Below are 25,227 nucleotides of genomic sequence, written 5' to 3' on the forward strand. Positions count from 1 at the left end.
GTTGGCCAGGCAAATTAATATGGTGTAACTAATGATTGGAAAATATCCCTAAAAGTAGTTAAAATGATCAATGCTCTATATGTATACATGTAAGCCCAATAAAATTCCAAAATAGAAACAGACTAACCCCACTCACAGCTATAATATTGGCAGATAGTGAAACCTCAAGAAGAAACTGACTTAATAGAGATCTCTGGTTCATGGAAGAAAATATTTTTTTATAAAGCTGTGCAAAACTTCAGAAAGACAGAATGTGAGCATTATCTTATCCTTTCCTTACAGATATTATTCACTTCCATTGTAGTGTCAGGCTGCAGAACCTTTTCACTAAGTCATATCATTTTAAAATTACTAACAATTTAAGAAAAAGGAAGGGTATGTTTATTAAATGTAGACACACTGACATTTTAATAGCCAAATACTAGTTTTCTTAAATGAGGAATACAAAAAGGCACTAAAGACTCTTGATTAATATTAGTCAATATTAATATTCATCAATATTAATCAAGGCAAGTTATTATATTGTTATATTGCACTTGCTGAAAAACTACATAGGCTGAGAAAACTATATATGATTGATATTGCTAATATTTGTTAGATAAATGATAAATCAGTTAACAAAAAAATCCTTCTTAAATAAAAGATTTGGCCACAAATATAAGACTGAGATAATATCCCATTTATAGAATCATTCTTTTGAATAACAAATGGGTTAATCTACAGATGTGACTGAACTTACTGTTTCTTTTACATGCAATGATTACTTGGTATGGAAACTGATTCAAAAATAATGTTTTGTGAATGCTTGACAGTAAACACTGGTTCTTAAATAGTCAACTCTAAAATCAGGCATCAAGTCATGATGTCCACTTACCCACTCTAACTCAAGGCAGTCTTAAAAGTCCTATTCCTGAGCACTGCCAGGAGTAAACCCTGAGCATAGAGCTAGGAGTAAGCCCTACGTATTGTGTGTGATCCAAAGATGACCCCAAAAAATCAATAAATAATAGTGTTTAAAAACTTTCTGTTGAGTATCTAGGACTCAATAAAAAAATATGATAGACCTTTACCTTTAAGAACTATTCACTTTTGAAGAAACAGAATTCTTAGAAAATGAGAAAGTATTCTTTGTTCATTGGTAAGAAAAAGTAAACATTTTCAAAATCCAAATTATTGAACAAATTCCAGTCAATCTTATTCAAAATTCTGAGGACACAGGGGCCAGAGTGATAGCACAGTGGTAAGGCATTTGCCTTGCATGCAGCTGACCTGGAACAGACCTGGAACAAACCCTGGCATCCCAGATGATCCCCTGAGCCTGCCAGGAGCAATTTCTGAGCACAAAAACTGGAGTAAATCCTGAGCGCCATCAGATGTGGCCCAAAACAAATAAACAAATTCTGAGAATAGTTTAAAAAATAGTCACTAAAAGAATTTGTATGGAATCATAAAACACCCAAAGATATTCTGAGAAATTAGAAATCATAAGTTATTGCATTACCTGACCTGAAATTAATTTTAAAGCTATATTAATCAAAACAACATGCTACTGGACTAAGGATAAACTTTCAGATTAGACCAGAAAACTCAATGATAAGCCTGCAGATATATGAGCAGCTAATCTACCGCAAAAGGGTTAGGTATAAGAAATGGAATACAGTCTCTTCAATAAAAGGTGTTGAGACAACATAGTGGATCAAATTCTTTGAGCTTTTACCAGAAGTCATAAAATGTATTGAGGAAAATATAGGCAGAATGCTCCAGTATTTGGACCTCAAAAGTGCTTCTAATGATGTGATTTCTTTGACAAAGATGACAGAAACAAAATTAAACAAAAATACAACTACATCACATTGAATAGTTTCTGCTTGGCAAAAGAATATATTGTACACAATATATCAGATAATGATTTAATATCCAGAATATATGAAGCACTCACGAAGGTCAACAATGAAAAACCCAATAACCTCATTAAGATGGAGAGAGGAAATAAAAAGGCACTACTCTAAAGAATAACAGATGGACAAAGGCTTATAAAAATGCACATCATCACTTATTATCAGGGAAATCTAAGATGAAGATGTCAGTGAGACATCACACCAATGAAAATGGCATATATCAAAATGTTTAGCATCAACATGTATTGGTGGGGATATGGAAAGAAGAAAGTGGTGGGAAGGTTGTATGGTGCAACTGCTATGAAAATAATATGGAGGTTATTCAAAGGAAAAAAAAAACCACTAAACATAGAGTTCTCGTGTGAGCCAACAATTCTACTACTAAGTGTCCACCACTCCCAAAACACAAAAACTATTTGTTGAAAAAGATCTATGCACACCTATGTTTATTGGAGCACTTAGCACAAAAGTCAGGTTATGAGAACCAACCAGATAACGAAGGCAGAAGAGAGAAGAATGTAGTATAGATATGTATGGAACACTATGCCACCACATGAATGATAAAATCAATGCAATTTGCAGTAATTTAGATGGAACTAAAAGATCTCATGTTAAGTAAAGGAATTTTAAAGGACAGAACAAATACCAAATGTGGCCTATAGTATAACATGTTACTGTTATTGCATGTTATTGCTCAGGCATGTTATTATCTTTCACATGGCTGACTCAGGTTTGATCCCTGGCATCCTATAGAGTACCCAAGCCCTCCAGGAGTAATTTATTTTCATTTTATTTATTTTTCTTTTTTTATCATAAAATCTTTACATAAGCACCATAATTACAAGCATGATTGTAGCTGGGTTTCAGTCATAAATAGAACATCCTCCTTCATCATTGCAACATTCCCACCACCAATGCCCCATTCTAACCTCTTCCCCCACCCCTGCCCGTATTCGAGACAGGCATTCTACTTTTCTCATTCATTAACTTTGTCATGTTAGTTGTTAGTGTAGTTATTTCCATAACAGGATTCACCACTCTTTGCGGTGAACTTCATATTGTGGGCTGGTCCTTCAGGCCCTTCACTCTATTGTCTCTGGGATTTTTACGATAATCTCTTTATGTTTTTTAAAACCCATAGATGAGTAAGACTATTCTGTGTCTATCTCTCTCCCTCTGACTTATTTAACTCAGCATAATAGATTCCATGTACATTCATGTATAGGAAAATTTCATGACTTCATCTCTCCTGACAGCTGCATAAGATTCCATTGTGTATATGTATAGCAGTTTCTTCAGCCATTCATCTGTTGAAGGGCATCTTGGTAGTTTCCAGAATCTGGCTATTGTAAATAGTGCTGCAATAAAAATAGGTGTGAGGAAGGGATTTTTGAATTGTATTTTTGTGTTGCTAGTGTATTTCCTTAGGAGTGGTATAGCTGGATCATATGGGAGCTCAATTTCCAGTATTTTGAGGAATATTCATATTGTTTCCCAGAAAGGCTGGACTAGATGGCATTTTCACCAGCAGTGAATACGAGTTCCAGGAGTAATTTCTGAGCTGAGACCCAGGAGTCAGGATTAACACTGGGTGTTAAAACCAAAAAAAAAAAAAAATTGGTTCTAAATTATATAAATGAAAATGCTCTGGAAGAAGAGAAGTGAAAATGAGAAGTGAGAAGAGGTGACCTGCAAGATTGTTTCCCAGGGATTTGGGTACATCTGTGAAACAAAGGTAATGTACCTGCCTACATCCAAAAACCAGGTCCAGCTCTCCAAGGACTGGGATCTGAGGCAGGTGAGTGCAATGGGTACAGTAGTTAGTTGTCTTGCAAAAAACTGACCCAGGCACAATCCCTGGCACTCTAAATGGTTCCCCAAGCTTGCCAGGTGTGATCAATGAGACAGAACTGGGAGGAAGTGCTGTGTATTGCCACCAAGTGTCTCTCCCCCCCCCCAAATAAATAAACTGTAATAATTAAATTCTAAAACATGTACTATGCAGCCACTAACTAGGAAGAATGAAGTCATGGCTTTTATTTATACATGAATGGACATGAAGATTGTATGTTGAATTAAATGAGCCAGAGGAAAAGTGATAGACATAAAATAATCTCACTCATTTGTGGGATACTAGAAAAACAAGAGATAGTGTGGTATTAATATCCAGAGACAATAGAGATAAGGGTCAGGAAGGAGGTCCAGCCCAGAGTAGGAAGCTCACCACATAGAGTGGAGAGTGCAGTTAGAGAAGGATCTATCAAGACAATAACAGTTGAGACTGATCACTATGGACAAGAACTAGATGCTGAAAGAGGAGAAAGTGGCGTGCAAGGTTTGCTGCCACTAACAGTAGTGCAAATCACAGTGTCATAAGTGAAAGAAGAGAAAGAAGCAAATTTCCTGCCCTAGAGACAGGAATGGGTGGGATGGGTTTAAGAGTGGGAGGGAAGCATGAGACATCTGTGGCAAGAAGGGTGCACTGGTGAAGGAAGGTGTACATTGCATGACTGAAACCCAACAATGAACAATTTTGTAAACATGTTGCTTAAATAATGCAATTAAAAAAAAATAACATCTTCCCCCATTCCCTTCTCCCCTCAGAGTTTCCCTTCCTCTTCCCTTTAAAAAAATAAATAATATAAAATAAAATATATCGCTCAAGATGACAGGAGTGGAAGGAAACCTAGGGTTATTGTGGGGAAATGTGGACATAGGTAGTGGGAATAGAGTTGGGAACCTTTATGTCCAACTCTGTTATCAGTAATTCTTAAAATAAGTGTCTAAAATTTTTTAAAGGGTAAAAGAAAAGGGAAATACTGGTCCTCAGTGGGACCTGTGATATCTCTAAAATATGAACACAGAATGAACATCTGGAAGACTGGCATAACTCAGAGCAGCAATGTCTTCCCAAGGACAATGCAAGATGCTAAAAGATCAAGTATGGATAAAAGATCTACTCAAAATACAATGGACTATTGTGGAACAAAGTATGAAAATTTCTTCGGTATGATTTCACACTCTATCGTGCAATTAACCTTTGAATAACCATTTTCATTATTATGTTAATATGATATTAACAGCAGCCAACTCGCATTAGAGATTTTCCTTGCATTGGTGGAATAATCAGGCTTAAAAACATAAAGCTACAAATGACCTCAAGGGAAGGAAAAAGGTCTGTAAGGGGCAAGGGTGATTTCCAGCTACTACCCATTAAAAGGCTGACCCTGAAATTCCACCAAAAACCGAATGGAGTAAGCTGAAAGGTAAAGTCCTTTCAGAAATGCAATCCACTCTAATACCTTAATTAGAGTTGGTAAGAGAGGCTAAAAATATAGTTTAGTTAACCTGTGCTCAAGTGCTAACCCAGAGACTATAACATAATAAATAAGTCATTTTAAACCAGAAAAGAGGCACCACTTGAACTACTTGGATGTGGCATAGAAAAGTATACTTATAATATTTTAAAAATAACTAAAATGTACCACACTCTTTCATCCACATTAAATATATGTGTAAGATTTTCTTCATATGTTAAAAAACTGAAATAAATTGAGAGTGAAAGTATGTGAGAATTCATCTAAAAAAGAGATTTTAAAATTACATAGTATTACTCTGTTCACTATTTTTCCTGTCTATAAAAAGGATACTTATTTTTCATAGCAATGTGTGTTATCTGCTAGCTGTTTTAAATAAATTACATATACTTTTAATTGTTTTTGTTTAATATGATAAATATAAATAGGCAAATGTACATAATAAAACTCATCCTCTCAACTTAAGTGTGAAAAATGGGTATGGGTGCATGATTTAATCATTGATACAATGGTTGTCTCTGCAGTATAGATATTCCCTCATCCCTTTGATAGCACAGTGGGTAGTGTGTTTGTCTTGAAAGCTTCAGACCAAGATTCATTCCACAGCACCCCATAAGTTCCCCTGAGCCCTGCCAGGAATGAGCCCAAAATGCAGAGCAAGGAGTAAGCCCTGAGCACTGCAGAGTGTGGCCCCAAACACCAAAATAAATATAAAAATATGAACCAATTTTTACATTTGAATCTACTGAGTCATTCCAGTCTACTGTGATATCTTTCCCATCTGAATACTCATAGAATTCATCTAACATCTGGTTGTGGTTTTCTTCATATTCAATATGCATGCATGATTCTGGAGCCCTGAAGGAAAGATATCAATATTCCCCCAACACACACACACACACACACACACACACACACACACACATCTTCAAGGCTAACTTTATTACAGATTCAATAGAAATACAATACATTCAAACCAGTAAGCATCAGTCAAAGCTTTATTTGTGATCAGGCTCTGAAAGAAAAAGGATGAAATGGGACTAAACATGAACCTGAACTTGAAAAGGGATATCTGAGAACAGAGAGGAGTAGACACAAATATCAATATGCTTAAACAAAAAATTAGAAGTAAATGATGCTGATTCATAGAGCATGATTTTAAAAATCAAGGAGAAAACAAATAGCTGTGGACCAGTGAACCATTTTTGAAGCAAAACTCTGAGAAATCAGTATAGGAACATTAACAGACAGCAATAAGGAAAGTGACAACATCCTCCCCTCTCTAATATTTTATTAACCAAGTAGGGGAAGTGCATAGCATTAAACAAATATGTGTGAATTGCTTTGCATGCCACCCTCTCCCACCAACCCATGCAGACACACACAAAGTTATAGTACTAAACTCTGTAAATATGACTAAAAAATAAAATAAAATAATAAATAATAAAAAATAATAAAACTAACTTGTAAATATGACTTTATTTAGAAATAAAGTCTTTCCAGGGGCCAGAGAGACAGAACTGCAGGTAAAACTCCTCTGTACACACAGATGTCCCAATTCAATTTCCCATGTTTCCCTAAACCCTCAGGAGTGATCCTGAGTGCAGAGCCAGGAGAGAGCTCTGAGTATCTCTAGGTGAAGTCTCAAAACAAAAGCACAATCCATCTTGAGACAACTAAAACAAGGGTAAGGAGCTTGCCCTGCAGAGAATTGGCCCCAGTTAGATCCTTGGAACCAAATATAGTCCTTCTAGCATGACCAGGAATGATGCCTAAACACAGAGCGAAGCGTGATCCCTGAGCATTTCCAGGTATGGCTCCCACTCCATCAAAATATGGTAATCAAGTTAAGATGTTCAATAGGATGGATCCTGGGCTGGGATGACAAGTCTTGAACCCTTCTAAGAAGAGAGAAAACTGTGGGGCTGTTGGCAAGGATTGAAATTAAGCTGCTACCAATGAGGAACTGTTTAATACTGGCAGAAACTGTACCAGCCAGGCAATTATATGCATGGCTTCAAAGAAACCACCAACACATTGATTTTAATCCTCTAGCCCTCAGAATTTGAAGAAGAATTCCTTTCGTTTGAATGCGTCATGGTGCTTTGTTAATATAGCCACGGAGGAAGACAGTCTCCATAGACACATTTCCAACTGCCTCTCCTCTCTGGAGACAGAAGTAGAACAAGAAGGAAAAATACCTGGAATGCAAATTTAGTAACAGCTGCCAAAGTAAAAGAAAAAAATTACTAGAAATTTCTGAACAACAGGTTTTTTGGGGATTAAAAAAATATTCTGGGAAAATGTCTCTGATCAAACACTATTGTCAAAACTCAAACCCACTGAATCTCTATAAATGTGCCTATTAATATAGAGTCATGGATTATTTATCTCTCTTGCTTTGCCTCAACTCTTTGTTACAAAAGGAAATAACCTACAACCTAATATTTGAAGGTACCAATATGATTACTGTCAAGGAAAGAAATAGAATGACAGTAAAATGTTTTTCAATTTCTCTAAGATTTTTATCAAAGCACTTGAACTCTGGGGCTTGAATGATTCTGTCCAAGAGGTATTCACTCACAACTGTCAAGATAAAAATCTAAAAAAATATACAGATTAAATATTTGTCAAGATAATACACTGAACATACTATTTAAAATTTACAGTGTGAACTTGATAGGGAAATTTATCTTCAGTCTCATACATTATATTGTTCTCTAAAATAAGGAAAATTAAGAGCTGAGGAAACTTCTGGGATCTCCAGACCTTGAGACCCATCCTAGTTCCTTTGGCAGCCCCAGTGACTTTTAACCTATTAGTATACATAAAAATAAATTCACTATACCTCAGCTACTTTTATAAATATAAATGATATTGGTCTATTTAAAAATTCACATTAGAGGAGTACCCAATAGAATGATAAAGGAAAAAGGGTAACTTCTTACTACTGCATTTGTCTGTCCAAAAACTGGCATAAAATAATGGCTCACTCAAATTAGTCACTTGGGAAAAACATTAAGGATAATACTCAGAACAGTACCTCACCCTTGTCATCTACCTGGAGCCCAAAGGCCCAGTAGGGACCTCTATGGATGTGGATAAAGACATATGAAAAGGTTGGGTTGGCCAGACTCACAGTGTTTGGTAAAGAAAATAAGTCAATCCTGATGACCCGGCAGGAAGAAAAATGTCCACTCTCCCTCTACTCTCCTGATTAACCCGGACTAGAACTAGAAAGGCCACACTATTCAGTCTGTAGAAGAGGGGAGAAAGGTCAAGAGTAGTTCTATGGGCAAGAAGAGACATTGAAGCCACAGTGAAACTGGAAAATGTGGGTAAACTGTCAACTGAATCTGACCCCCTCTTCATTTCCAGATACCCTTTTCCCTTGAGTCATGGCTCCCTTCCAATGGGAACCAATGAACACCAAGATTGGCATCTTTCTGAGTCACACTTTATGATGTCAGGCAGACCTGAATATGTCTAAGCAACATGCTCACCTCACCCTAGTATCCCAGCTCTCCAGGTCCAACAGGTGAGATTTTTTTTTTTTTTTTTGGAAGAAAAGACTATATCTCACTTGCACCCTGGATCCTAGGCCTCAATGCCTAAGTCAAACATATATTCATTGTAATGTATATTCAACAATAAATACACATACCTCAAAATGCCCAATCACTGCCCCCCAAAGTTTCCCTATTATATAGGGCTAAATCTGATTATTCCACCTGCCAAATCTCAAAACACATTTTCTCTTCTGCTTCAATATATCTAAATAACACTTCCAAGGCAGGAATCTGGGTCAGTTCTTCAACCTCTTGGTTCAAGGTTGCATACAAAAATATAACGAACAACATGCTATCACTACCCTGCCCAGAATATTCTGTTGACTCCTTATACTACTGACTGACACTGTCTTCTTCTTACAACCTCATTCCCTTGGTACTGGTACTTCCCCTGATCCAATCTATTCACAATATAATCCCTGTACTTTTCATCTAGAAGTCAGATTGAATCAGATACAATCTGGAACAATGACTGACTTTATAGTTCTCTATTTCCATCATTCTTAAATCATGTAACCCACTATCTTTCATCCCTTCCCAAAAATCAGCAACACCCCTTTGTAAGAAGGAAGGTGTGCAAAGAATGCATTTTTAATCAAAAATTTCCTTTCCTTAGCAGTCACTAGAAAAAGTTGATGTCTCTAAATGAGTACAGTCTCAATTTTAACTTAAATATTTTTGAAAGAATCAAAAGTATATTACCAAGCAATCTATAGGTCATAGATAAGGCAATAATATAAGTCTGTTCATTTCCCCTGTTGGGGTGATTCTGTGACTGTATTCATATTGGTCTGTGCCAACAGCTCTCATTAGTCAAGCATGGTGGTGAAATTTTCTGTTTACTGCCTCCATCACGAAGGAGTTCCATTTGCTTCTCTTCCAAACCAGGACTCCCCAAAAGTATAAAAATCTCACTTGGTGTCAGTGGGCAAAAGATATATAGGACATGTTTCCCCATGTAATAATTATCACTGCATCAGACAAAAACTAAATTGGGAGTGAAACTTTGTTAACTGGGCTGTCTCATAGAATCTTTCCATTCCATCTCATGGTAATCCACAAAGTTAGAATCTAGCAAGCAAGAGAAAAGTGGAGCCTATAGATGGGAGACAGGTATTATCTGGCAGCCCTCAGACTGGTGACCAAGACATTAGGGAATAAAGAGTCCATCGAAATAATCAGTATTATTCTTAAAACTAACACAAAGTTAACTAATGGAACACTGACAATCAAACACTCCACATCAAACAGACATCACCACACACACCACACACACCTGTATGAAAGAAAAACATCCTGTCGCTTCTTCATTGTGAATCCAGAATTACAGAGCACTCAGACTCAAAAACTCCGAAATGAGTCAGCTGTCAGAACTTGAAGCTGTTATTTAAGACAATCAGTGTGACAGATGAAATGGACCACTAAACTACTGCCTACAGCAAATGGGAGATGATGAGGAATTTGAAGATAATCAAAAGTTATATTTCCACTTAAAAAAGAACCTCTACCGCATAGAAAGATTCTCCAAGTATAAAACTAGCACAATGATAGCTTTTTATGAAAGCAATAAATATATATGCTATATATATGTCTATATATATATATATATATTTAAAGGCACTGATGTATACATACTGCATATCAGATACCATGTTAAAAACAGAAAAATGAGTGACTTTTTCTGTCTTCTTGGCTCATTCTAATCAAGTAGGGGAGAAAATAATGGTCCCAGCAGCAGGGAGCAGGCTTCTCTCATCAGCAGGGGCTTCCAGTGGTCCTCACTGCACCCAGACAGAGAACATAGTGAGGCTCCCAGTGGGACATGGGCAGAAAAGAGGTCTGGGGTGGGGGGAGGCAGAGAGATAGCATGGAGGTAATGCATTTTGCCTTGCATGCAGAAGCACGGTGGTTCAAATCCCGGCATCCCATATGGTTCCCGAGCCTGCCAGAGGCAATTTCTGAATGTAGAGCCAGGAGTAGCCCTTGAACGCTACTGGGTGTGATTCAAAAACCAAAACCAAACAAACAAACAACAAAAACAAAAAGGAAAGAGGTCTGGCACTTCCAGGTCAACCTCCAAGTCTCCTGGGGCTCCCATCTAAATGTGGCTACTCTAAGAGCACACCAGTACCAGGGATGGGTCTGCAGAGAATTCAGAGCCAAGGGATGGGTCTACTAAAGTCTCTGAAGCCAAGGGACAAGTCTATTGAAAACTCCAACATCAAAAGTTGAGTGTGAGCCAACCAAGCAGGACAGCCCCTGCTTCCTACCCAGAAAGAAACCTCTGCAGTGGTGACTGAAATGTGGGGTTGACTGCTAAGGGAACAGACCCTCCCTAAGAAGAAGGATAACATCAAAATAGAAACAAGAAGCATGAGGATGTTTGGAGGCTTTTATGAATAAGGGCAAAGGGAAGGATGGAGGGAGGGGTGTCCCAGGAAGAGAACAGAAGTTGAAGCAGAATTTAACCCAGGGCTGGAACATATGGCCAAATTCTCAACTGCCTGCAGGGTTATAAAGGAACAGGGATAAAGCAAGAGGCAAAAAATTTACCAAGAAGCCATGCAATTCCAACAACAGAACCTAGAAACTTTCCCCAGATATGGGGATGGTTAGCTGTCCACTTTGAGGGGAATGGATTGGAGGAGTTGAAAGCTGACAGAAGCAAGGTCAATTAAGGGCTACAGGACTCCACAGAGTAGAAATGAGCAACTGCAGGACTGTGGATTGGAAAGAAAGTAGCAAATGCAAGGAGCAGTCCAGAGAACTCTCCAGCTGTCAGATGTGCAGTGGGAGCGCATGAAAGAGTAGTCACTGGGCCCCAGATTTCCAAACCAGCCCCCAGAAACTAAGAGGCAGGCTACAGGGTGACAGAACACATGAATGCACACAAAAGAGCATAAACACGGACAGTAACAATACACCCAGAACTGAGTAGATCATCATCGACTGCAAGTGCAGGATTGGAGGGGCATCAAAATCCTGGAATAAGTAAGAGCCATGCAGAGAGCAAGGCCAAAGCCCTGGGGTACCTACCAGCCCACAATGAAATAAGGCAAGCAAGGACGACGAGAGAGATGAGTTTCAAAATGCTTCCCAAAAATGGAAAGCTATGCAGCTGTTAGGAAAAATGAATACATGAAATTTGATGGAGACTATTATGCTGAGTAAAATAAGTCAGAGGGAGAGAGATAGATACAGAATAGTCTCACTCATCTATGGGATTTAAGTAATAAAAAAGACAGTATGATAATAATACCCAGAGACAAGAGAGAAGAGTTTTGAAGGACCAGCCCATGATATGACTGTTACCACAAAGAATGGTGAGTGCAGTCAGAGAAATAACTGCACTAACAAATACCATGACAATGATAGAGAGAGAAATACAATGCCTGTATCAAAGACAGGCAGAGAATGGGGGAGGAGGGAAACGGGAGACATTGGTGGCAGGAAAGTTGCACTGGTGAAGAAGGGTGTACATTTTATGAGAGAAACCCAACTATGAACATGGTTATAACCAGGGTGCTTAAATAAAAAAATCATTTTATTAATTCTTAAAAACTGCCTCAGGAGCTCAAAATTATAATTAGAAATTAATTGAACTGTTTTAAGAAACAAAATGGGAGAAAAAGTTTCAAAGTTTTGGAAAAAGCATCAAAAGTAGAAGGGGAAGGTAGGCGTGAATTAGTTCCTAAGACCTGGCTGCTCCTATGGAGAGCAGTTCAGCTCAGAAAGGTATGAAAAGTGGACCCAATGCATTTGTTAGCCCTTAAGAAAAATATCTAATTGTTGACCTATACTCAAGAAACCATCTCCACTTTTTACTTAATTTAAATTCTGTAATGCAAATTGAATAAAATAAATATATATGTATGTATGAAAATCTCTTGGAGGCACCCAAGGCACCCTGCAGTTTGCTCCCAGGTCTTTCTTTGCATCTTTGCTTCCCTCAGGGCTGTGCTCAATGTTTCATAGGCCTTTTACCAGCTGATGCTTTGCTTCTTGGATCTCTCCACCAGAGACCCAGATTTCCTTCCCCTGGCACAATTCCACACACTTCCAGAAACATACAGCATCTTCATTCCAAAAAGGCTTCCCAGCACCAACATGGGAGATAGTCTGCTCCCTACATAACTGTGCCTCCATCCTCAGGAGGATGCATAGGCATCAACACCAGAGACAGTGACTGATCCATCTCCACCTCCCTGAGCATCCCCATACTAGGACTTGTTACACTGGTATCCCTTTCACTTCCCTGAAAACTATACTTACCTTTTTCCAGTTCCTGTGTATTCCCCATCCTGTGAAAAAACTGGGTTCTCTTATGGAATGCTGCAGAAAATATTGATCTGTGCCATGGGCAGGTCTAGTTCTAAGAAAATCTGACAGCTTTCATGTTTGCACTCATTGGGTCCTGAGAAACCATGTAAAAAAGTCTGACCTGCTACAGAAACCATGGGAAGAGGTCATGTGGAAAGGATCAGATCCTACAATGACTTGTAAGAATCCAATTTACAGAATCCAGGACCCAGCCACTGGCAAGAACCAAGGCTAAGAAATCAACTGCAGCCAGTACTCAGATATGTCAATTAGCCCGAATGACACAGAAATTTTGACCAACCCAGTCCTACCTCACGTGAAGCCTTCTCTTTGTGTGCTGTTGGCTGTTGTTTTAGGTTACTGCATGGTAGAGTAGTTTTTAATGAACAAACAAAAACTTGTGGAGGCAGATATATAGTAAAGAAAGACTATGTTCATCAAGGAAGTGCCCTGCTGGGCACTGGAAGGGGAATCCTAGTCTCCACAGTGAACAAAACAGACAAAAATCTTTATCTGACTCAGATCCTAGTGGGGAGAGACAAGCAGTCAAGAAAACTCCCATACACTCTAAAAAGAGAGGAGTTAGGTAGAGAAAATAAGACAGAAAGAAAAAAAAAGGCAAAAGCAAAAGCAAGCAGTGAGAGGAGTTAAAAAATAAAGCCAGCATGAAGGCTTATGGAGAAAAGAACAATCTTCTAAGAGGAAAACAATGAAGAGGCCAGGCCAGTAGGCAGAAAGAGGGGAAGATGTTTCAGGCAGGAACATGGCACATGAGTGGGATGCCAAGATGTCTGGCATCTCTGTATAGAGCTAGGAGATCAGTATAGCTGCAGGGAGGGTGGCATATAGGGAATGAAACCTAAGAGGTAAGAGGGAGTGTATTGGAGGTCCCAGAGATCACACAAGGTAATGAAAAATTAGAAAAACTCAGCATGCAGTCCCTCTCAGAGCTCTGAGTTACTACAGGGGAAAAAAAAATCCAAAGCCAATTCAGCAAATGAAAACGGATCAAGGGTGAAGGCAAGAGTCAATTGATCACAAGTTTCCCAGGATCCTTTACCAACACTGGGTATTTTTTCCTCAGGATGTGGAACCCCTCAAATGGTGCTCTGGAGGCCTGGGGGCCCCTACTGGGGATTCTCAATCAAACCAGCAGTTTCAACTTGAAGACACAGTGCTGCTTGGGCACTGTGGTGCTATTTCTGCCATGCAGTCCAGGGATGATTAGGGCCACACAGGCAGTCCTTATGTGACTGGGAGGTGCGTGGGACAGTAGAATGCAAGCCATGTATCTTGAAGCTAGGACTAACTCTCTTGTTTCTTCATAATGTTTTACTAAAAGTATGAAATGCTTATTGAAGAATTTCATTTGACATACAGTTGAAGGCCTTTATTGGGGGCTGGTGACATAGAAACCCTCTATCTACTTTACACAGAACCTCTAGCCCTAGAATAAGAGCAGGTGTCCAGCATGAACTATATATATTCTTTGCATAAGTGCTGCTGGCAGAGCAAACCATTATTCAGAGGGAATGACAGAAACTCTCCACAAATCCAACTTTCCAGGTGCTGTCAAGGGCAAGTTTTTCAAGGAAAGCTACACATAGCAGATCCAGGCCTATTTAATTTAGGTCTATTTAGTTATCTCTATTTCCACAGAACTAGCCCAAGGTACCGATCTGATTATCTGAAAAACTAGTCTTCAGAGGAGGTTGAATCAATGAATGTATGATCCATCCGACTAGAAGTTTTCTTTTTCTGAGACGGGGGCAGGGGCAGAAATAGGGGAACCGATGTTACCACCACCACCCCCAAAATGAAAAGAAAAAAATAAAATTGGTCAGTTCTGGAGAGGATGGAGTAAAATATTCTTGCAGACTGATGGTTAGTAGGTCATTAGGGTTGCACAGTCAGGAGAGACAGAAGGCATCTATCCCAAAGCACCAGAAATATGTTCTTGGTAAGAGGGGTAAACTGAATGAAGAGGAAATACAAAATAATAGATAATAGATCACAATGAGGTTTTGAGCAATTTAAGTAAATTTAATATGTTTCCAGAACAAGAAGCAGAGGTGTGGAGGAGATTGTAATAAAGTCTGCATGCAGTCCAGGGAACATATATATTCTGCCGCTAGACACATGAGATATTTGCATCCATAAAGCCACATGAGCTCACCTAGAAGCATTCAGGTCTTACTGAAAGGTTAAAGTGTGTTAACTGCTTCCTGTGGGTCCACCATCCATTGAATGCCGTAAGTCATCAAGCTCTTGATCTAGAAGTTCCCACTGAGAAAAGTCTAGACCAGGGGTCTTCAAACTACACCCCATGGGTGACATGTGGCCTCTGAGAATACTTATTCAGCCTACTGGGTGTTTTTACCACTGCTGCCTGTCCTGCTTAGCATATTTGGGGCTCATAGTACACATGTGTTGCATGGCACTCTCCATCTTCCCTCCTTCTCTCGTCTCTGAACTCCTCCTCATTGACTCTTCCTTATTCTCAGGCAGAAGTCCTCAAAATACTGGACCACTATTGTTCATAGTTTTTTTGTTTGTTTGTTTGTTTGTTTAACTATAGTCCAGCCCTCCAATGGTCTGAGAGATAGTGAACTGCCTCCTGTTTAAAAAGCTGAAGACTGCTGGCATAGACTTCAACAATCCAGCTGGCTTCCTTATATCTAGGTATAGGACTGGATGATGTAGATTCTCTTCGCCTCTGGCAACCCAAGACCAAATTTAGCTTTTCTGATGTCAAAAATTTTAACAAAACAGTTAAAAAATATATAGGAAGATTACAGATTTCTTGAAATGTGAGCATTTAGATTAGTGGTTTCCAAAATACAACTGTGAAAACTCATAAGAGAATGTGTTAAGGGCCCGGAGAGATAGCACAGCGGTGTTTGCCTTGCAAGCAGCCAATCCAGGACCAAAGGTGGTTGGTTCGAATCCCGGTGTCCCATATGGTCCCCCGTGCCTGCCAGGAGCTATTTCTGAGCAGACAGCCAGGAGTAACCCCTGAGCAACACTGGGTGTGGCCCAAAAAAAAAAAAAAAAAAAGAATGTGTTAAACTTGAACTGTTCGTATGGTAAGCTATTTGTAACTATTTAGCTTTAAGCTAATTAAATTTAAAAATTATGTCCTGAGACTGGAGCAATAGTACAGCAGGTTGGGTGTCTTTGCCTTTCATATGCTGACCCAACTACAATCTCTGGCAATTCTATATAGTCCCCAGAGCACTGCCAGGACTGACTCCTGAGTAGACTGAGAGCCAGGAGAAACTCCTGAGCACCACCAGGTATGGCCTTTAAAAAAAAAAAAGATCTATTAGACAGAAAGCTGGTTAAGTTTGTCTTTGAGGCAAGGTACAGAAAAAAAAATAAATCATGGTTGTGGCTCCCATTCTGTTATAGGACCTTACTTTAGTCCAATTTAGCACTACATTGTCAGCAAGCCCTATGCATGGGGCACTTATTTCTAGGTCCCAGGACAAAAACAAAACAAAACAAAACAAAACAAAAAAAAAAACAGTAGGTCTGGAAGACAATAACAAAACAATAGATTAAGTGGACCCCAAGTTAAACCATCAGAACAGAGGGAAAGAGGCCTTGTATGCGGACAACAGGGGATAAACCAGAGTTAGATCCTGGCATCCCCAAGCCTGCCAGGAGCGATTTCTGAAAGCAGAGCCAGGAGTAACCCCCCCAAAAAAACCAAACAAACAAAAAACAATAACAACAAAAGAACAGAGGGAAAAATCTCTGCCTGAGGAGGTAGTAACGGAGAGTAGAGCAGACCTGGGTTCTTCTAAGAAGAAAAGATGAATCTCATTTGATGGTTGCCATGGCAGAAAGCAGAGCTTTGTGTTCTCAGAGAGACAGATTTGTTTTCTCCCCCCAAAGAAGAATATTCAATTCTCATCATTGTAGAGATTCTTTCAGACCCTGAGCTTTGAATTCATCAGGCACTAGAGATGTTCTCCTCATTCAGACCTGATAATCTAGTCTCAATGTGTAAATTGAAATATTGCAAAATTCTGAACAAACAAGTGCTTCACTTCCAAAAGACTACTGAATGTTGCCTTAAGAGTAATTTCTCAAACCAATATTCTCAGATCCACAAATCAACGTCTTCACAATTTCAATAGGACATGAAGGGAATTCCAATGTTCATAGTATTTTCATTCACATCCTGAACACAGACTGCACTATCATTAGCAAGCAATCTTTTCTTTATTCACACCAATCTCCCCCCTTCCCTCACCAATTCCTTCTGTCCTCTTCATCCTATAGATCTACCATAATTACACATACTGCATACATAACAATGATCAATTGAAACTACTAAAGTACCTTAGTGAGAATTCATTCCCGGTAAAAGTAGAACGATATTTACAAACTGACAGGTTTTTATCTAGATATCTAAGACACACTATTCGTCATCAAAAAATTACATAGCAAATGATTTGAGTAACACCAAAGGATTGTCCCACTTAGATCCATGGTTCTTAACTATGACAGGGTCTTAGAACCAAGTTGAATGCTTGTTAATGACTATACCCAGGATCCAAACCAGAGAACAAGGAATGAGAATCCTGGAAAAAGAGACAGGGAAACTTGTATTATTTAAAACGGTACATGTTGAAAGAAATAATGAGCACACAGGGTTGAAAGCCCCTGCAGGATATGGTTCAATTATCCATTCACCTGTGACATGTAATTTTGATGATAAATTTAACTAATTACTCACTGATCCCCACCTTGACTCCTTAAGAAGACAATCTCCCCTCAACTAACTGCTTAACTAAATTGAATTTAGAGCCTAGGACACTGATAAAGTAGCAGGATCCAAAGACAAGTGATTCCCTAATTCTAGCCCCTTAGTCAATTCACCTCCCCAATAGAGTTCATCAAATGGCAGACTAGTGGGAGGTGGTAGGTAGCTCCCAATTCCAATTTCAGAACATAATTAAAGCCTGTCTCTTTAGACTCCCCCATTTTCTGCAGGAATGATCTACTTCCTGCCTTATCTGTTGCTGACTCAGCTGGTTCCCCACATTCCACACATACCATTCTCCTTTCTTTCTGCTTCTGGCTGACCTCCCAAATCCAAAATGGCTTCCTTGGCCTCCACTTGCCCCATAAACTTGCCAAACGTCCCCTCTATCTTCAATCTTGAAACCTGACTTTGTCTCCTCTAAATTATTCAGGTCCCCAGAAGAAAGAGGCTTAATTTACACTCAGGTCTATAATGAAATGTGCCTCTTTACAACATACTCTACCTGGATGTCTGAGAGATTGCTCCCATTTTTCTATCAGCTATTAGACTAGGATAAATTTTTCATACTTGATAGGTAAATCCTATAATATTTTTCTCAAAAACTTAGATTTTTTTCCCCTTTATAACAGGCAGTTCTGTATAAAACAATGACAGCTGTCTTCAGGTTATTGTTATGGTATTGCTCTGTAAATAGAATTGTCTTTTAGAAATATCAAAAAATAAGATGGCTACATTCAATGCAAAATAACCGAAAAGTACTGTGATGGCTGAGAAAAAGACTTTGGAAACTGATCTGGGTTTAAATCTCAATTTCTACATTTACCAAGTAGTAACATCTCTATCCTTTTTATTTCCCCATTCTGTAAAATGGGAATAATCAGACCTATACTACCTCATAGAGAAAATCACTAAATATCTACAAATCTAAAAAGTATTTGGACAGAGTAAGCAAAATCCATGTCAGAAGTTATGTTATTATTATTTTAAATGTGGGGATAAAAACATTGCTGTCCAGATGAACAGTCTTTTAGATATCTTCCACTGAGGTAGTAGAAATCTATGACAAATTATTTCTCAAATTGAATTCTGACATTTCTGATATTTTCTCATTATTTTGTGAATTTGATAGATGTGAGTATGAAATTTGTCAGAGTATATATTGACATTTTGTTCCATTAGGAATACCATTTAATATCAGTTAAGCCTCATTATAATTACAATATTAGTTAAAATGGAAGCATGAGAGAAAAATTTGGGGAAGGGAAAAATATTACTTGCCACTTATTAAATTGAGATTTTAAAAGCGAAAGAAGGGAGAATTTATACGCCACGGCTGACCTTTAAATGTCACACTAACTAATATATAAATGTAAACACAGAAAAATGTAATGTCTGGTAATAAGAATAAACTGATCAATACAATTATTTTTTGGTCCTGTGATATTATAAATTATGATTTCATTACAGAATATCAATAGTTCCTTAACACTTTTTAAGAGCAAATTACAATGCATTAAATATCATCAAGTTTGTTCTATATTGTATGTAAGCATGTAACACAATCTGAACGGCTCCAGGCAATAAATTATAGATAACATTTCAGAAAAAAACTATTTTTAATGAGTGAAATAGAAAAATATATCAGAATGACACTCCAATAAGACCTATTTAATAATTTGGCTAGAATAACATTGTTCGGATTTTTTTGTTGAGATTTTTGAGAATTTAGTGTAATGTAACATGAAAGACTATTGGGTAAGAGAACTATGGGCCTGTCTAATAAGAATTAGTAACTTGGGGCCGGAGCAGTGGCAAAGAGCAGTGAGGTGTCTGCCTTGCCCACACTAGCCTAGTACTGACCACGGTTCTATCCCCCGGCATCCCAAGCCAGGAGCGATTTCTGAGCGCATAACCAGGAATAACCCCTGAGCGTCACCGGGTGTGCCCCCCCCCAAAAAAAAATTAGTGAGTTGACCTGCTCAAAGAGGCTGTGGGTCATAGAAAATGTTCAGTTTAAGGATTCAGTGAATAAATTCCTCCACTTAAAGTTGGAGTCGAAGAATCAGAATACAGGAGGTAAGTAAAGCGTGTGACCCTGTTTGACCTCAGTCAGTGCGTATGATCTTCTTCTGCACATCACCTGGAGCCAGTCAGGACTGATCCCTGTACACCCCTAGATGGGTCTCAAACCTCATAAGGATTCCCTTGAGTCATCAAAGTCACCCACAACTTTGCTCCTAGTTTTGGTGAGCTGCTTAGTCTTCTGAAGGTACATGGACTACATGTCTGCACACTTAGAAACATTCTTTCTGAGTTTCACTCCATTGTCTCTCTCCCTGGCCTTGGGGAGCAAAGGCCAGACAGAGCATGTGGTCATTGCAGAAATCACAGGGCGAGATGGGGAACTCAGAGCACGTGGAGGACACCCCTAGGATGCGTGGCATGGAACTGGGAACACTCCCAGATAAGAAGACTACCGGGTGGGGTGACAGCAAACAGCATCCTTCTACCCAAAGGTCCAGCCTAAGGCACTGAACCCTGAGTCCCTTAGGGAGCTGCCATTCCAAAAGCCCCACCAGCTGTCATTTGTGTGCGTGGGGGGGTCATTCTGCCCACCAACTGTGGCCCCAACTTCCTAACACCCAGGACCAGAGCTAGCACTTTGACTCCAGGACTTTGAATGCAGCGTTTCTGCAGCTCCCAGGATGCTGCTCCCTTATCTCCTAGGAGCTGCCCTAGGATGTCCATGAGGAGCCCCCGGGCGGTGGGCTCTGAGTGGGGCGCCAGCCTGATCATGCGTATCCACCGAGCCCCCACCCCCCGAGATTCTCAGGCTGCATCTGCGACAGGCTGGCCCACCCGCGAGGTGGCAAGGGGACCAGAGCCTGTGTTGTCTTTTCTCTGAGCAGAGGCCCAGTGCAGCAGACTCAAGAACCAGGCTGGGCGTCCCGCAGCCCCCAGGGTGTGGCTAGCCGGTTCTGCGGGGGTGGGGTCGCGGGGAGACCCCGACAGGTGCTTCTCGGACCTCCCCCGGGCACGCCCCATCCGCGTGTCCCCCATCCCCGGCCGCTCTCACCTTCTCCCGCGCCTTCAGGTACCGCTGCAGCGCCTGCTGCGTGAGCTCGCCGACCCGCAGCTGCCCCTGCTTGCAGGGCACCACGATGCCCGTCGGGCCGAAGCACACGGTCACTTTCATGCTGGGCGCCGGCCCCTGCGCCCCGCGCGGCCCAACAGGTGTCTGGCCCGGGAAGTGGTGGGGCTCGAGCCACACCTACGAGGGGCCCCGGGCTCCTCGGCGGCAAACCTGGTACCGGGGAGGCTCGGTCAGCACAGCCCCCCTGCACCCCAGGGCCTGGGCCACGAGCGGGGGGACCGGACGGCCGCGCGCGGGGCTGCACCCCAGGTGGCCGGCGCGCGGGGCGCGGCGTCTTCAGCGCAGCCCAGGCCCCGGCTCGGCGCCCTCCCGATCGCCACTGCCGGCCCGGCCTGGCTCGGCCCGCCCCGGCCCCAGGCCCGGGGCTGGAGTGGGCGGCGGCGGCGGCTGCGCGCGGGGCCCGAGTTGGGAGGAAACTTTGGAGCCGGAGCCCCAACTCAGCGCGCCCCGCTCGGGCCGCCCCGGCCCGGCCCGGCTCTTAAAGGGGCCGCGGCTGTGCCTGCGGGGACCCCGCCGCGCCTGGCGAGGCTCTGGCCGGATTGGGGGCACCGGGGTGAACCGTGCTGCAGGGCATCGGGCACCTCTGCTTCTCGAAGGCCCGCGCTGCACACACTCAGCCCTCGGAGGAATGGGAACGGGACCTGAGCTCCCCACGGGGACTGGGAAACCGGATCTTGGAAAGCGCTCGAGGGACTAGCTGGGAGGCTGCGGCTACAGGCTTAAACTGCAAGCGGGGCATCCAGGATTTCAGGCAGAGATGCGGGGAGCAGGTGCTTCTCGACACGACCCGTAAAAAAAAAAAAAAATTCCTAGGTGTGAGGGCGCACTGGTGCAGGGTTGCCTCGTTGGCCCAGAGACCTGGGAGCAACTTAAGCACATCCTTTCTGCCCTCTGGAGCTTGCTATGGCCCTTTGGCAGGTGTCTATCCATAAGCAGGTGAAATGGAGTGTGTGTGTGTGTGTGTGTGTGTGTGTGTGTGTGTGTGTGTGTGTGTGTGTGTGTGTGTGTGTGAATCGTGTACGGTTAAGGATTCCCCCCCCCGTGTGAGTGTGTGTGTGTGTGTGTGTGTGTGTGTGTGTGTGTGTGTGTGTGTGTGTGTGAATCGTGTACGGTTAAGGATTTTTCCCCCACACTGTGTGCATGAAAAATGGAGTCTCTTCTGGACGGCCTGAACTCACTATGGGGTTAGTCATGTGGAAGGGAATTTCTTTTCTTTTTTTTTTTGTCCTGAACTCTCTGGTCTCCCACGCAGTTTTCTTAGCAATCTAGTAACTCATCCAACCAGGTCCTTGGAGACATATCATGTGTTTTACTACAGAAAGATTTGTTCCTCTCTCAAAAATCCACTTAAATTGTACTTGAGTTGCCTACAACTATATGATAATGCAAAGGAGATTAAATTTATGGGCTTATGAGAGGTTTTTTTTGTGTGTGTTTTTCCCCACAAATTCAAACATGCAATAAATACATATTTAGAAGGGTTTTGTTTTGGTTTTTGAGTCACATGCAGTGATGCTCAGGGATTATTCCACGGTCACAAATCATGTCATATTGAGTCTGGGTATGCAAGGCAAGTACCTTAGCCCCTGGATCATCTTTCCCTTGTTTGTCTTCGATGTCTAGAGTCTTGCAGATCAATGACATCAAAACAGACCATGCAGAACAAGTTGATTTGGGAATGAAAAATGTGTATACGTGACAGTATCATTGGCATGCAAATCCAATGAAAAGCCATTTGAATAAATCGAAGACAATTTCTTTCACATAAACTCTGAAGAACCAGAAAGTATTCCTTTGAGGCAAGATTTAACTCAGAAACTCTGATGATGTCCTCAGAGTACCACGTTCCATTCAAGCCCCTGGGTGTCTTCCATTTCAGGCAAGATTTCTAAAAAGGAGATGAAGATGTCTACATCAAGCTCCAGGCTTCCAAACAAGCCTTTCACACCTTCCACACCCTCACACCTTCTGGGTCTCTCAAAGCTCAACAAAATTTTTACTTTTCTGTTGAGCACTTGTAGACAAAAGTCTTAGTCACCTTCCTTCCCCTGACAAGATAAATGTCACAATAATTGATCCATCTTGGTTCATCACAAAGACTACTAAACCATAACCTCTGACAACAGGGTGGACAGAACACTGATCACAAAGAACATTTCACTACCCTAAAAATATAATATAGTATCCGGACAATCCAGGGCATTCATTGTGATAAAGACAAGCCTCGGGGTTAACAAAAGTTAGAGAAACTATGAAATGTGAATTTGATAATCCTATTAAACATGCACGATATGTATGCCAAGCACTGTTTTGGGTGAATATTTTTATTTTGTTTTTTTTGGGGGGGTTTGGGTTTTGGGTCACACCCGGCAGTACTCAGGGATTACTCCTGGCTCTATGGTCAGAAATCGCTTCTGGCAGGCTCAGGGGACCATATGGGATGCCAGGACTCAAACCACCGTCCTTCTGCATGCAAGGCAAACACACTACCTTTATGCTATCTCTCCGGCCCCAGGCGAATTTCTTTATAAGGTAGATATGTAATGCCTATAATATTGGATATAGGGACATATATTAGTATCAATACTTCACTTTACTCCAAATATAAGATAGATTGTTTTTTCTTAGTCATCTTTAAGAGATGAGAGCCCGAGGCCATACCAAGTTCTTAGAAACTTGATCCCAGAGTCTATAGGGAAGATTCTAGAGTCCCTGCGACTATAGAGCTTATTAGAAGCTCTGGTCTCAGAGTCTGTAGGGCATGTACTCAGTTGATCCTACAGAAGTAATGAGTGAAGCAAATACAGGAACAAATATTGATCCTCTATATCAACAGGCGATCTATACATTGAATTTTGGGATAGAATTCTGGGATTGAATTCTAGAATGGAACAGTCATGATGAAGTTTAACTGTTGTGATAATGTTGCATGTTGCCTTGTTTTCATTCATTTATTTTTATTTCCTTCATGGTTGGTCCAGACTCACTTCTCAGGGGTCCTCAAACTTATTTAAAACTGGGGGCTAATTCACTGTTCCTCAGACTGTTGGAGGACCAGACTACAGTTTCAAAAAACAACAATGAACAATAGTGGCCTATGGCCTGTTTGAGGACTCATGCCTGAGACTAAGAGGAGAAGTTGAGAGACAGAAAGAAGAAGGGGAGTTGGAGAGTGCAGCCCACATCCCACACATGTGCATTGTGAACTGTGTCGAGTTGGCAGCTAAGCAGGACAGGCAGCAGTGGTAAAAAAAAAAAAAAAAATACCTGGCAAGCCAGATAAATGTCCTCAGCAGGATGCATGTGCCATGGGGGAATGTAGTTTGCAGACCCTTGGCTTAAACAATGAATAGCTCCTGCTCTTTTTCACACCACACAGTTTCTCTTCACCCCCTTCTCTAAATCTCTTCCCCCGTACCCAGGATTTGAGAAGGCCCCTGTGAACCATTTAAACAGACTCTCCAAATTCCACTTCCAGAGGGTTCTCAGGTCTGAGGGATACTCCTAAGTTTGTCCCCCTGCCAGATGGAAGCCCAACTGGGGTTAGACACTGAGGTGCATGATGCTGGGTGCTGTTCTGCATATGATAGAGTGAACTTTAATGGCCCCAAGGGAGTAATTATAGTCTAAAAGAGTTCAGCATTTACATTCATGTGTATTAAATAGCTAGATGTAATTTGTTATTCAGCCTCATCACGTTTTACACAGAAACGATTTATGATATATTAAGAAGTTCTATCAAAGAACATAGTTGCAACACACTGTCATTCATGCCCAGCAAATTCCTAAATCAATATTTCATGCCCCATGGGATCTCCTGGGCAGAAGACAATAAATAATTTGCCTTGATTGAGTAACTCTAGAGGATTCTAGGCCCCTATTCCATTTTCCTATTTTGCCTACTGGATGGGTAAATATTGCCTGTGGTGTGATATTTTCCCATTTGTCATCCAACAGCTTAGCAGGCTTTGCTGAAGCCAATGGAAATGTTTTTTTTTGCAGAGAATCATACTGACCAGCATTATTAAACTGCTCTGTCTTGCTCAAAGTATAACTAAAATGTCAGGTACCTTTAGATGTATATTGAAGGAAATGCTATTTTTTAATATGTAGCTAATTAGTTATTCATTCTGATGTTTTCCACTATTAAAAATAGAAAATGCATCCAGCTTTCAAGGAATTGTTGTAATAG

General features: G+C 40.8%; 1 protein-coding gene across 1 annotated transcript in view; it reads right to left on the reverse strand.

Annotated features, from left to right (window-relative positions):
• Window positions 1-21,079, reverse strand: part of PARD3B (par-3 family cell polarity regulator beta) — a 1,279,582-nt gene extending 1,258,503 nt beyond the window's left edge. The window contains exon 1 of the mRNA XM_049772907.1: window positions 20,958-21,079. Within this exon, the coding sequence (XP_049628864.1) occupies window positions 20,958-21,077 (120 nt within the window). The 5' untranslated portion in view covers window positions 21,078-21,079. The remainder of the gene's footprint in view (window positions 1-20,957) is intronic.
• Window positions 21,080-25,227: the final 4,148 nt, after the last annotated feature.

Source organism: Suncus etruscus, chromosome 5, assembly GCF_024139225.1.
Source record: "Suncus etruscus isolate mSunEtr1 chromosome 5, mSunEtr1.pri.cur, whole genome shotgun sequence".
NCBI classification, from domain to species: domain Eukaryota; kingdom Metazoa; phylum Chordata; class Mammalia; order Eulipotyphla; family Soricidae; genus Suncus; species Suncus etruscus.